This window comes from Lathyrus oleraceus, chromosome 2 (assembly GCF_024323335.1).
Source record: "Lathyrus oleraceus cultivar Zhongwan6 chromosome 2, CAAS_Psat_ZW6_1.0, whole genome shotgun sequence".
NCBI classification, from domain to species: domain Eukaryota; kingdom Viridiplantae; phylum Streptophyta; class Magnoliopsida; order Fabales; family Fabaceae; genus Lathyrus; species Lathyrus oleraceus.
Genome location: NC_066580.1, coordinates 72,882,149 through 72,895,739, shown reverse-complemented (window position 1 = coordinate 72,895,739; position 13,591 = coordinate 72,882,149). Strand labels below are relative to the sequence as shown.

Below are 13,591 nucleotides of genomic sequence, written 5' to 3'. Positions count from 1 at the left end.
ATTTTGAGTTTAAAGTGTGAGGTGCAAAACATGTAAAGGCAAGGTTTCCAAATTTGGCCAATGTTTAAGCCCTTCTGTTTCAATGATGCAAGCTCCAAATGGAAAAACCTCCAACATAAAAGTTGTAGATATTTTCAAGACACTCAAAATGGAATTAAATTGTACATCATTTGGATTTTTGATGAAAGAGTTATGGGTACTTGAAGTTGGACTTTTTTGCCTTTCAATGCATTTGGTCCAAAGTGACCTATAATATTTTGCATTATCACATGTATTTCCTTTGAGATTTTGAAATTTTGTTCAACATAACATTTGAAGTAGACATCTTAAGATTTCCAATTCATTTGATCCCACCTCAATATCATAAAAAAAATGAATGAGTTATGTTCTTGGGAAGTTGACCCAAAATTAGGGTTTCAGTCAAAATGACCTATAATGTCCTAGAATGGATGATGACCTTCCAAGCTTCAAACTAATTTTTGATGAACATGAAAGTTGTTAATATTATCCTTAAGAATATTTTTTCTTTTGGAATCATCTCCATTTGACCAACACATAAAAAGTTAGGTCTCAGTGCATTTCAAAATAGTCAGATGAATTGACTGATCAACTTCTCAAGTCCACAACTCATATCTTGATGAATTGATGATTGAGGATACTCAAATAAATTCAAATATGCATGAAATGATGAATTAAAGAACTTACCTTGATTGTATTTGACCATGGGTTGAGGTTGCTTCATGAGCAAGGCATTGTGGTACACAGATAATTAGGGCTTCTTAGGGAGACACCCCTCAAACCCTTTGATTTGCTTTGATCAAAATGATGAATTAAGATGCTAGGGAGGCATATTTGATGAATGAGAGTTTGGGAACCATTACCATGCTTGCTCTCATTTCTTCTTGGCCATATCTTTGCACAAAGGATCCCATGGAAGCCTTTGACCTTGTGATTGCTCAAGCTACAAACAAAAGATGTTAGTGACATTTTTTTGTGCTTTTTGGTTAGTAAACAAAAATGAGAAAAGCAATGATATACAATTCAAGCATGCTTGGTGATCTCAAACCACTCACAAAGAGTCCCACCCAAAGGCAAAGGGAACCAAGATGCTCATGATCCTTGAGGCTTTGCAAATGCAATGCTATGATGCCATGAGGGATCTTAGGGACAAAATTGGGGTCTTACAGAGGCATAGCAAAGGCAGGCACCTGCTTCCATTGCGGTAAGACCGGACACTGGAAGAGAAACTGCCCAAAGTACCTGGAAGATATGAAGAATGGAGTAGAGACTTCAACTTCAGGTATTTTTGTTATTGAAATTAATTTATCTACTTCTGCATCATGGGTATTAGATACTAGATGCGGTTCTCACATTTGTACAAATGTGCAGGGGATAAAAAGGAGTAGAGATTTGGCAAAAGGTGAAGTTGACCTACGAGTTGGCAATTGAGCAAAGGTTGCTGCTTTAGCCGTAGGAACTTATGTATTAACTTTACCTAGTGGTTTAATAATTCAGTTAGAGAACTGTTATTATGTACCTGCAATTAGCAGGAATATTATTTCCGTTTCTTGTTTGGACAAGTTTGGTTTTTCATTTATAATAAAGAACAATTCTTGCCCAATTTATTTGAATGATATATTCTATGCTACTGCACAAATGAACAATGGACTATATGTCCTTGATCTTGAAATACCTATTTATAACATTAATACTAAAAGGATGAAACCTAATGAGTTAAATCCAGCTTACCTTTGGCATTGTCGATTAGCCCACATAAATGAGAAACGCATTTCCAAACTCCATAAAGATGGACTCTTGGACTCTTTTGATTATGAATCATATGAGACATGAAGATCTTGTTTAATTGGAAAGATGACAAAGTCTCCATTCACAGGAAAAGGTGAAAGAGCGAATGATCTTTTGGCCCTCATACATATTGATGTATGTGGACCACTGAACATACCAACCAGAGGAGGTTTTCAGTACTTCATCATATTCACTGATGATTTCAGTAGATATGGTTATTCAATGAAACACAAATCAGAGTCCTTTGAAAAGTTCAAGGAATTCAAGAATGAAGTACAAAACCAACTAGGTAAGAATAGTAAAACTCTTCGATTAGATCGAGATGGTGAGTATTTAAGCCTAGAGTTTGATGACCATCTGAAAGAGTGTGGGATCCTATCCCAACTTACTCCTCCTAGAACACCCCAATGGAATGGTGTATCTGAGAGAAGAAATCGAACCCTGTTAGACATGGTCTGATCCATGATGAGTCACGCCGATCTTCCAAACTCCTTTTGGGGACATGCACTATTGACAACAGTTTACACACTTAACCGCGTTCCATCCAAAAAGGTTGAGAAGACACCATATGAGATATGGAGTGGTAAGAAACCATATATGTCTTACATAAAGGTTTGGGGTTGCGAAGTTTATGTGAAACGACAAATTTCAACTAAGCTTGAGCCCAAATCTGACAAATGCTTATTTGTGGGGTATCCTAAAGAAACAAGAGGGTATTACTTCTACAATCCTTCTGAGGACAAAGTGTTTGTCGCTCGAACTGGAGTTTTCCTAGAAAAGGATTTTATTTCCAAAGGAATCAGTGGGAGGAAAGTAGAGCTTGAAGAAATTCAAGAATCACAAAGCATTGATACACCTATGGAGGAATTAGAGCAGGAAACACAAGTAGTTGTGGAAGAGCAACCTACTCAAGTAGAACAAGACCAGCATAGGTTAGGTAGGATACGTCACCTACCTGAGAGATATGGATATCTCATAACTGATCAAGGTGATGTATTACTCATGGATCAAGATGAGCTTGTGACCTACCAAGATGCCATAACTGGTCCCGAGCCTGAGAAGTGGCTAGAAGCCATGAAATCTGAAATGGATTCCATGTACACAAACCAGGTTTGGACCTTGGTAGAGCCTCCTGTAGGAGTCAACCCTATAGGATGCAAGTAGGTCTTCAAAAAGAAGACTGACATGGATGGTAAGGTACATACCTATAAGGCAAGACTGGTTGCAAAAGGATATAAACAAATTCATGGGGTTGACTATGATGAAACCTTTTCACCAGTTGCAATGCTTAAATCTGTTCGGATTTTACTTGCTATCACTGCATATCATGATTATGAAATATGGCAGATGGATGTCAAAACTGCTTTGCTTAATGGGAATCTTCTTGAGGATGTGTGCATGACACAACCTGAAGGATTTGGCATACCTGAAGAAGCCCAAAAGATATGTAAGTTACAGAGATCAATCTATGGATTGAAGCAAGCTTCCAGAAGCCGGAATCTTCGTTTTGATGAAACAGTAAAAAAATATGGATTCATCAAGAACGAAGATGAGCCTTGTGTCTACAAGAAGGTTAATGGGAGCATGATCGTTTTCCTGGTATTATATGTAGATGACATATTACTCATTGGAAACGATATCCCTACCCTACAACAAGTAAAGTCTTGGTTGGGGAAATGCTTTTCAATTAAGGACCTGGGTGAATCAACCTATATATTAGGAATCAGGATCTATAGAGATAGATCATAAAAACTGCCTGGCCTAAGTCAGAGTACATACATAGACAAAGTGCTGAGACGCTTTAATATGCATGATTCCAAGAAAGGATTCATACCTATGCAACATGGCATGTGTCTATCAAAAACACAATCCCCTTCAACTAAGGAAGAAATGGATCGCATGAATAAGATTCCATATGCATCTGCAATAGGATCTATCATGTATGCCATGTTATGTACTCGACCAGATGTCTCGTATGCTTTAAGTGCAACGAGTATGTACCAATCTGATCCTGGTGATGCTCATTGGGTAGCTGTTAAGAATATCCTTAAGTATTTGAGAAGGACTAAGGACTCATTCTTGATATATGGAGGTCAGGAAGAGCTGGCTGTAATTGGATACACCGATGCTAGCTTCCAGACATATAAGGATGACTTTAGATCGCAATCTGGTTGTGTGTTTTGCTTAAACGGTGGCGCTGTGAGCTGGAAAAGTTCAAAGCAAGATACAGTTGCTGATTCTACAACCGAAGCCGAGTATATTGCTACCTCAAGTGCAGCAAAGGAAGTTGTTTGGATCAAAAAGTTCATTAGTGAACTTGGTATGGTTCCTAGCATTGTGGATCCCATTGGTCTCTATTGTGATAACAATGGTGCTATCACACAAGCTAAGAAGCCTAGATCTCACCAACAATCCAAACACATACTTAGGCGTTATCACCTCATTCGAGAGATAATAGACAGAGGAGATGTGAAAATATGAAAGAGTACCTACACTTGACAATATTGCTGACCCATTGACAAAGCCTCTTGCACAGCAGAAGCATGATGGTCATACTAGATCTATGGGCATTAGGGGTATGCTTGATTGGCTCTAGTGTTAGTGGAAGATTGTTGGTGTAATCCCTAGACGCCAACACATTTCGTACTTGTATCGAATTATTTATTAATAACAAAAGGCTTTTTCTTTATTATGTTTGTTTAATAAAGTCCCTAGAATAGATAGTCCGTTTAATGTATCAAGTGTGACTTAATCATGAGATCCCATTAAACATATGGACATTATTCTTAAAGTATTCGTAGTCGATCTTTGTTGTGAAGTGGGATAACATTAAAGCATTAAGACTATTATGTATATAGACTGATGATCACATCTCATGGATCATGGATAAGGAGTTATCAAGTCTTAAACATAGATATGAATATTAGGAGTAATATTTATACTGGATTGTCCCGCTATGAGAATACCATATAGAATGTTATGCAAAATGTAATAAGTTATTCTCATGGTGATAGTGGTGTATACCACCCTTCGACCTGAAACCACTATGGACCCTAGATGTAGAGTCGAGTGCCTTGTTGTTGATCAAACATTGTCCGTAACTGGATAACCATAAAGATAGTTGATGGGTACTCCACGAAGCATGCTGAGGGACATGAGTGACCTAGATGGAATTTTCCCATCCTGTGTAACAGGATAAATGTCTATGGGCCCAATATTGAACTGGACAAGGATGACACGGATTATGCCTTGTGTTCAATATATACATAGGGGAAAAAGGGTAATTATACACATAAGTATTATGACAGAAGGATTTGTCAGATCACATGACATTTTCGTGTCTTGGGTAGCAGTGATGTGTTGCTAGATACCGCTCACTGTTTATTATGTTAAATGCATGATTTAATATAATTGCCAATGCCGCGAAAACCTACAGGGTCACACACAAAAGAACGGATTGATGAGAGATAGAGTAACTAAGGAACACCGTAAGATACGATGCACTTAAGTGAATTGTAGAACATCGTAAGGTACGGTGTATTTAAATAGAATACGAAATATGGTAATGTACCACGCGCTTAAGTGATTTTGGCATATTATAAGATATGGGCCACATACACTTAAGTGAGCTTTTTAGCTTGCAGTCCACACAAGTGGTTCTATAAATAGAACCCTTGTGCAGAAGCATTAGTACAATTGCAACTTCGTTTTCTTTCTCTCTCTCTCTCTCTCTCTCTCTCACTCACTCACTCAAAGCCTTCATTCGTAGCAGCTAGCGCTGAGATTGAAGGAATCCGTTCGTGTGGACTGAGTAGAGGCGTTGTCATCGTTCAACGTTCGTGATCGCTCCGTAAATCTGCATCAAAGGTTTCAATCGTCACAAGAGGTAACGATTCTATCACTGATCATGCCCATTCGTAAGGATCACTAAAGGTGAAAATTTTAAATTCCGCTGCGTTTTGGGTCGCCCTTATCCTTCACATGTCATGTATTTCGGATCTATCAATTGAGTTGGAACTATAGTAGTCTCTTGAATCACCTTTAAAAAAATATCAATGCAATATGAAATGAGATAATTTACATGAAATAATAACATTAACATGATACATATGAATAAGTACCTGGCATTCTTTCAAGAACATGGTCATTGACGTTATCTACAGTTTCAATGGTCGCAACCAAAATAACTCGACTTCTGAGGTAGTCATATGATTGATAATTATCCATAAAATTCGGATATGTACTGTCAACAATAGCCTTGATTGGGTCATCAAAGCTTGATATTGAAATTTCATAAGGAATATCAATTTCAGCATATCCATCATTAGGTTCATATATTTTTCCTTCCCCAATTTTGAGTAACCATTTTAAAAATTGTTCTATTTCAAGACATTCAATTGGGTTTGTACCACTTCGTAGTCGCATGTTTTTTGTCAACGTAAGTACCTCACATTCATTCCAAATGTATGAAGCATTTAATGAACTGTGTATAATATCAGAATGGGTTCGTCTAGGTACAACGGGAAGAATTTCCCTAAAATCACCACAGAATACAATAACCTTACCAACGAAAATGGAATCGGAATTTGAATGGTTACTCATAATATTTCTAAGTGATCTATCAACTGCCTCTAAACAATGTTGTGAGCCATGTGTGTTTCATCCCAAATTATCAATTGCGTAAGTCTTAACATTTCTGCAAGGTCATCCTTAGGTTCGATGTTACAAAAAGAGTTGTCAAAAGTTGGAACTGGTATTTTCAACTTTGAATGTGCAGTTCTCCCACCTGGGAGCAAAAGTCCAACAATTCTGTTTGATGCAACGGTAACAACAATTTGATGCTTTGATCTCAAATAACTTGCAAAAGTTTGACATATAAATATTTTTCCGGTTCCGCCATGCCCATGCAGGAAAAAACGCCCCCCTTTTGATAAGTGACTGCAGTGATGATTTTACCAAAGATGGTGTTTTGTTCATCTACAATGACAACATAACGAAATGTTACCAACTTCATAAAAATAAGTTCAACTATATTCACGCACACTTTTGTAAGTTTTACATCAAATGAAGAAATGCATATGAACTCAAACAACATGGCCAGTTTAAAAAATTAAGTTTTGTAACAGTTATGTAGTTATAGTTTAATGTTACACAACAGTGCAAAAAACTCAACACCAATGTAAAACTAATCAGAGCATCTATTTATCTATAATATAAAGTAACAACCTGTGAGTGATGAATACAACATAGAAAATTCTTATTTAAATGCAGCAACGTCATAATTCAGTTCTTCGTAAATCAAGAGATTACCAAGTTGTTCCAAAACATAACCATTTAGATATGGAATATAACGGAAATCCTTCAAAGTACGACAATTAGCTTGCAAAATCTTTTCAATTTCAACTAAAGTCAAATTTTGTTGTTCTTCATCATTCAAACTAAATTCTAAAGTAAGATCACATAATGTTATGCTTGATCATAAATACATCTTATATGATACATAAAATAAATACAATAATCAATACTAAAGAGTTATGTGAATATGTACCTGAATTACAAGACAAAAGTCATTGTTCATGCAATATACCACCCGACAGTCATGTCCAAGTATTATTCCATACATGACTTGGTCTATTTACTGTACCAGACAACAATATAATGAAAAATAGCTTCCTAAAAAATTATCTTGAACCCCATTCCCTTGCTTCCTTGATGGCAAAAATAAATTATTTGTCATCCTCGAGAAACCCCATTCCAAAGCATGCATCTCTAAAGATAAAATATTGTGTTTCTCCAACCTTACGTATGTCCTCGTAAGTTGTTGGACCCTTAACTACAGTGAGCATCATTCTCAAATAGAATAATTCATCGATAGCTGTTAAGTTGTTAGCGTCTATTTATTGGCATATTTTGGCACTAAATAACAGTTAAGTTTCTTAATGATCAAACAAAACTGCAGGAAAGCCAACCGAATCATAACCAAAAACGGAAAAAAGAAGAAACAAAATCTGAAATCTAGGAAGATGACGGTCGTCAAGGCTGATGACAAGCTGACTATCATCTCTTCAGAATGCTAGAGGGTGTACATCTTCTGATTTCATTACAGTCGTCATTCCTAGTCATCACAGTCATAGTTTTAAATTGCGGTTGTGGTCACGGATGTAGGTGCGGTTGCGTGTGTTGCGATTGCGGCCATTGCGGTTGCTGCGATGCGTATTGCAGTCATTGCGGCGTGAATTTTTATTGAAAGATATGTGAAATACACCATTGAAAAACTCTTGATGTTAATCATTTACATTACAAATGAGATGTAAATTGAGGTTTTTGGTTCTCAAACTTTGAGTTACGATGAAAATATGTGAAGAAACATTGATGAAGTTGTTTGATGCAAACTCTAATGTGGTTGAACAATGGATTTTAAATCACACCGCAATTGCGGCCTGATGCGGATGAGGAGACTACTGCATTAGCAATCTTGCAGTTGCAGTTGCGGACCGCAATTTAAAACCATGATCACAGTTGTAATATTCATTACGAGTCAAATGTCATCTCTTATGCTTTCGGGCTCTTTTATGCTTTTTTTCTCTTCTTCAACATTCAATGCTAAATACTTTTATAACTGAAACACAATACCGTGAAATATCCATCTTTAAAAACAAAATAAAAATAAAAACAAAAACACAAAAAGAAGAAAGAAAATCTTAATTAAAAAGTGATAAAAACACTTTATTATATATATATATATATATATATATATATATATATATATATATATATATATATATATATATATATATATATATATATATATATATATATATATATATATTATGCTCTCTGCCTTCGTGGAATGAGCCTTCAGGACTTGGTTTCCTTGCACTAACTTAGTGCATAAATATATTTCTCTTTATATACTAATCATATCTCAAACAGATTCTCAAGTAGCAATATGAGGACATGTATGATGTTGGTTTATAGCATGACATTAGTATCGATTGCTGTTTCTTTGAGTTCAAACACTGATAAGTTAGCTTTACTTTCCTTGAAGGAAAAACTTACAAATGGCGTGCCTAATTCTCTACCATCATGGAATCATTCTTTGGATTTCTGTGAATGGCAGGGAGTCACATGTGGTCGTCGTCACAAGAGAGTCTCTGTCTTGCATTTGGAGAACCAAACATGGGGTGGCACTCTTGCTCCATCCTTAGGAAATCTAACATTTCTTAGATTTCTCATACTTTTCAACATCGATTTGCATGGTGAAATTCCAAAACAAGTTGGTCGATTGAAAAGGTTGCAAGGTCTTGACTTAAGCAACAACAATCTTCGGGGAGAGATTCCCATGGAGCTCACTAACTGCACTAATATCAAGGAAATTTTTTTGGAGTTTAATAAACTCACAGGAAGAATTCCGGCACGGTTAGGGTCAATCATTCAACTTAATGAATTGAGTCTCCAGTCAAATAAACTAACCGGTATTATTCCATCTTCTCTGGGAAATATTTCCTCTTATAGATAATTATTTGGAAGGAAGTATCCCTTATTCTTTGGGTAAATTGTCAAGTTTGAAAATGCTTTATCTAGCTTTAAATAATTTGTCAGGTGAAATTCCTCCTTCACTTTACAACCTATCAAATATTGAATTTTTCAGTCTTGGAGGAAACAAGTTATTGGGTAGTCTTCCATCAAATATAGATATTGTTTTTCCCAATATTAAAGATTTCTTAGTAGGAGGGAACCAAATTGGCGGAACTTTACCAGCTTCAATATCCAACCTCACTGAATTGCGATATTTAGAAATATCATGGAATCTTTTAAATGGGCCAATACCTCTTACTTTAGGTAGATTGAACAAACTTGAGATTTTTCGTATTAGTGCTAATAATTTTGGGAGTGGAGGAGCTCATGATTTGGACTTCCTTGCTTCCTTAACCAATTGTACTAAATTGTCAAAGTTTGAAATTTTCAAAAACAGATTTGGTGGCAAATTGTCAGATCATATAGGAAACTTATCCATCCATCTGATTGGGTTTGATGTGAGGTATAACCAAATTTATGGAATGATACCTGAGAGAATAGGACAACTAATCGGTTTAACTTACTTAAGCATCGGAAACAATTTCCTTGAGGGAACAATTCCAAATTCAGTTGGAAAACTTAAGAATCTTGTAATATTAGACTTGCAAGAAAACAAATTATCTGATAGTATTCCTTTAAGTATTGGAAATCTTACTATTTTGTCTGAATTATATCTTTCAGATAATAAATTAGAAGGAAGTGTTCCATTCTCTCTCAGATATTGCACCCAATTGTTGATCTTAAGTATTTCTATAAATAAATTGAGTGGTAATTTACCAAATCAAACATTTAGATATCTAGATAGTGTAATATATATTTACTTGAGCAACAACTCTTTGACTGGTCCCATTCCTTCAGAGTTTGGTAATTTGAAGCATCTTTCACATTTGTATCTACACTCAAATAATCTGTTTGGTGAAATTCCAAAGGATCTTGCTTCTTGTTTGACATTAACAAGGCTGGTGTTGTGGGGAAACTTTTTTCATGGAAAAATACCTCAGTTCTTGGGCTCTTTAAAATCCCTTGAAATGTTAGATATTTCTAATAACAATTTCTCAAACACAATCCCCTTTGAACTAGAAAACCTTATCTTTTTGAATAAGTTAGATATATCTTTTAACGATCTATATGGTGAGGTTCCCATAGGTGGTGTCTTTAGCAATGTCACAGCAATTTCATTAATTGGAAACAAGAACCTTTGTGGAGGGATACCTCAATTGAAGCTTCCAAGATGTGTTGGGGATTCCTCCAAGACACAGAAACAATCTCTAAAAAGGAAACTTATCATCATCAGTGTAATTGGTGGGGTTTTGATCTCGTTCGTAGCTTTTATAACTGTCCATTTTCTCACGAGAAAGTCCAAAAAGTTACCTTCTTCACCATCTCTTCAAAATAGGGCACTAAGAGTTACTTACGGAGAGTTACATGAAGCAACCAATGGATTTTCTTTATCCAATTTGGTAGGGACGGGAAGTTTTGGATCGGTTTACAGAGGATCACTTCTTAACTTTGAAGGACCTATTGCTGTAAAGGTGTTGAATCTTGAAACACGTGGGGCAGCAAAGAGTTTTGTGGAAGAATGCAATGCTTTAGGAAAGATGAAACACCGGAATCTGGTGAAGATCCTAACTTGTTGTTCAAGTGTTGATTACAAGGGTGAAGATTTCAAGGCTATTGTTTTTGAGTTCATGCCTGAAGGGAGTCTTGAAAATGTGTTGCATAATAATGAAGGGTCTGAAAATGAAAATGATAGTCTCATCCTCTCAAAAAGGGTAGACATTGCTCTTGATGTAGCTCATGCTTTGGATTATCTTCACCATGATGAAGACCAAGTTGTAGTTCATTGTGATATTAAACCAAGCAATGTTCTTCTTGATGAAGATATGGTAGCTCACTTGGGAGACTTTGGCTTAGCTAGGCTCATTCATGGATCAACAAGACATTCAAGTAAAGATCAAGTTGACTCCTCAACAATTAAAGGAACTATAGGATATCTTCCTCCTGGTAAAGTTCTCTTGTCCTTTGCTTGTTACTATATATCATTCGTATATTTGTTATATAAAATATTGTTTTTCTAAAGTTTTTGTTGTGGTTTGAAAAGAGTATGGAGCTGGTGGTCCAGTAACACCAGAGGGAGATATCTACAGCTATGGGATTCTGTTGTTGGAAATGCTTACTGGAAAGAGACCAACAGATAACATGTTTTATGAGAATCTTAGTCTACACAAGTTGTGTAAGATGAAAATTCCTGAAGAAATTCTTGACATTGTAGATTCAAGTATGGTTATGCCAACTGTTGAAGATCAGACATGGATTGTAGAAAATAACATAAAAGAGTGTCTAGTGATGTTTGCTACAATAGGAGTTGCATGTTCTGAAGAATTTCTCGCTACTGAAGTTGCTTGAAATTAAACAGAAGTTGTCCCGCTAGACATTGTTACTACTATGATAAAATGAAATAATGGTGTTCAGCTGGATCAAGATTGCCAAGTCTTGGATTCCTCATGAGTGTTTCTTTACTGTGATATTTTGTATCGCGCTGAATTCCTATAAGAATTTGTGTTGTTTGTAATTACAATATATTATACGTGTGGTACTGTTTGAAAATGTTATACATTGGATAATTCAATAACTTTGATTTCAGAAAAGTTTAATAATTTTTCGAACATTTAATATAAACAAATTTAAAATTTAAATAATGTAATATATTATTGTTATTGAAAACAAAATACATGTATTAGTTTATTTTTTAAGTGAATGAGCATCAATTGCATTAAAATAAATAAGGCAAATGTTAACATGTATTTTTAGGATATTTGATAACAAATTAAATATAAATATTATATTGGAATTGTATATTCAAATGTCCAATAAATTATTTTAAAAAAAATATGTTATGATTCGATATTCTAAAATGAGTGAAAAGAAGTGGAATAAAAATTTCATTCTATTGTTCGGATATTTTGTGTAACGGATAAAAGTATAATGAGCGTGACAATCCTAAATGGATTATGGCTGTCAGAGGTTTAAGGTTTGTTGAACGTTAGAGCTAGCTCACATGCGATGTTATGAGAAGCTTTGCATGGTGGTTTCGTTGTATGTTAGATATTGTCCTTTAGTATGATGGTGTTGATCTGTTTATTTCCCCTAAGGACCTTTAATTGAGTGAGCCTAGTCTCTTCGAGAAACCTTCATTGGAGTGGGTGGTTAATATACATAAACTCAGGGGAAATAGTTAGACCCCACGACTTCTTAGGAATTGATTGTTGATTGAACACACGCACGACATGGACGGTGAATTAGAAGTTGGGCGACTGATTCGGATAATGGATGATCCAACCCGATGAAGGGTACAAGAACTGGTGTAAGGGTGGCTCTTGATGGATAATGCATACAACCCTCGCCCTTGCCACATGGTCTTCTTCAATTATTCCACTACACATTTCCTCAAGCACGAGGGCTCGAAGAGGTTGAAGTGTTTTAATCCTTCACTCTTGAATCTTTAGAGGAACATGATCGAGTTGCTTACCCCCACCCTATGGGAAGTATTGGTCATAACTTTTACGACGATGTCTAATAGGGCCTTTCGAGAGAGACATGTCGAATCTCTCAAACGAGACTATGTTGAGTCCTTTTGGAGAGACTATATTAAGTCTCCCTAATGAGATCATATATGTTGAGCCCCTCAACATAGACTATATTGAATCTTCTTGATGAGACAATGTAGAATCCCTTTAACGAGACAATGTTGAATCCCTTAGGCGAGACAATGTTGGATCTCTCTAACGAGACTATGTTGATTCCCTCATACAAGACTATATTGAGTCCCCCAGAAGAGACTATATTAAGTCTTTCGGATAAGACAATGTTGAGTCTCTTTGACGAGGCTATATTGAGTTCCTCGAGAGAGTCTATGTTGAGTCCCTCAGACAAGACTATATTGAGTCTTCATGATGAGACAATGTGGAGTAACTCTAACGAGACTATGTTGAGTTTCTCAAGCGAAACTATGTTGAGTCCCTCAGGTGAGACTATATTGAGTCTTCATGACGAGACAATGTTGAGTCCCTCTGACGATACTATGTTGGGTTTGATTTTCACATGCATATTAATGAGGTGGGTCTAATTTATGTTTTTTAAAAGAGTTATGTTCCTTGTGGGAATCCTAAGCTTCCCTCTTTTAAGAACCTTTTGTTATGTGCTACGT

At 35.9% G+C, this 13,591-nt stretch overlaps 2 protein-coding genes across 3 annotated transcripts in view; both read left to right on the top strand.

Moving 5' to 3' along the window:
* Positions 1–12,016, top strand: part of LOC127118174 (probable LRR receptor-like serine/threonine-protein kinase At3g47570) — a 95,989-nt gene extending 83,973 nt beyond the window's left edge. The window contains exons 2-3 of one of the 2 annotated variants that reach the window (XM_051048329.1): positions 10,917–11,388; positions 11,486–12,016. In XM_051048329.1, coding sequence (XP_050904286.1) covers positions 10,917–11,388; positions 11,486–11,790 — 777 coding nt within the window. In that variant the 3' untranslated portion in view covers positions 11,791–12,016. The remainder of the gene's footprint in view (positions 1–10,916; positions 11,389–11,485) is intronic. The other variant, XM_051048330.1, reaches the window with a different exon arrangement.
* Positions 8,666–9,350, top strand: LOC127118177 (probable LRR receptor-like serine/threonine-protein kinase At3g47570). Its single transcript, XM_051048333.1, has one exon. It carries the CDS (start codon positions 8,756–8,758, stop codon positions 9,323–9,325), a length of 570 nt encoding a protein of 189 aa, XP_050904290.1. The 5' UTR covers positions 8,666–8,755; the 3' UTR covers positions 9,326–9,350.
* Positions 12,017–13,591: the final 1,575 nt, after the last annotated feature.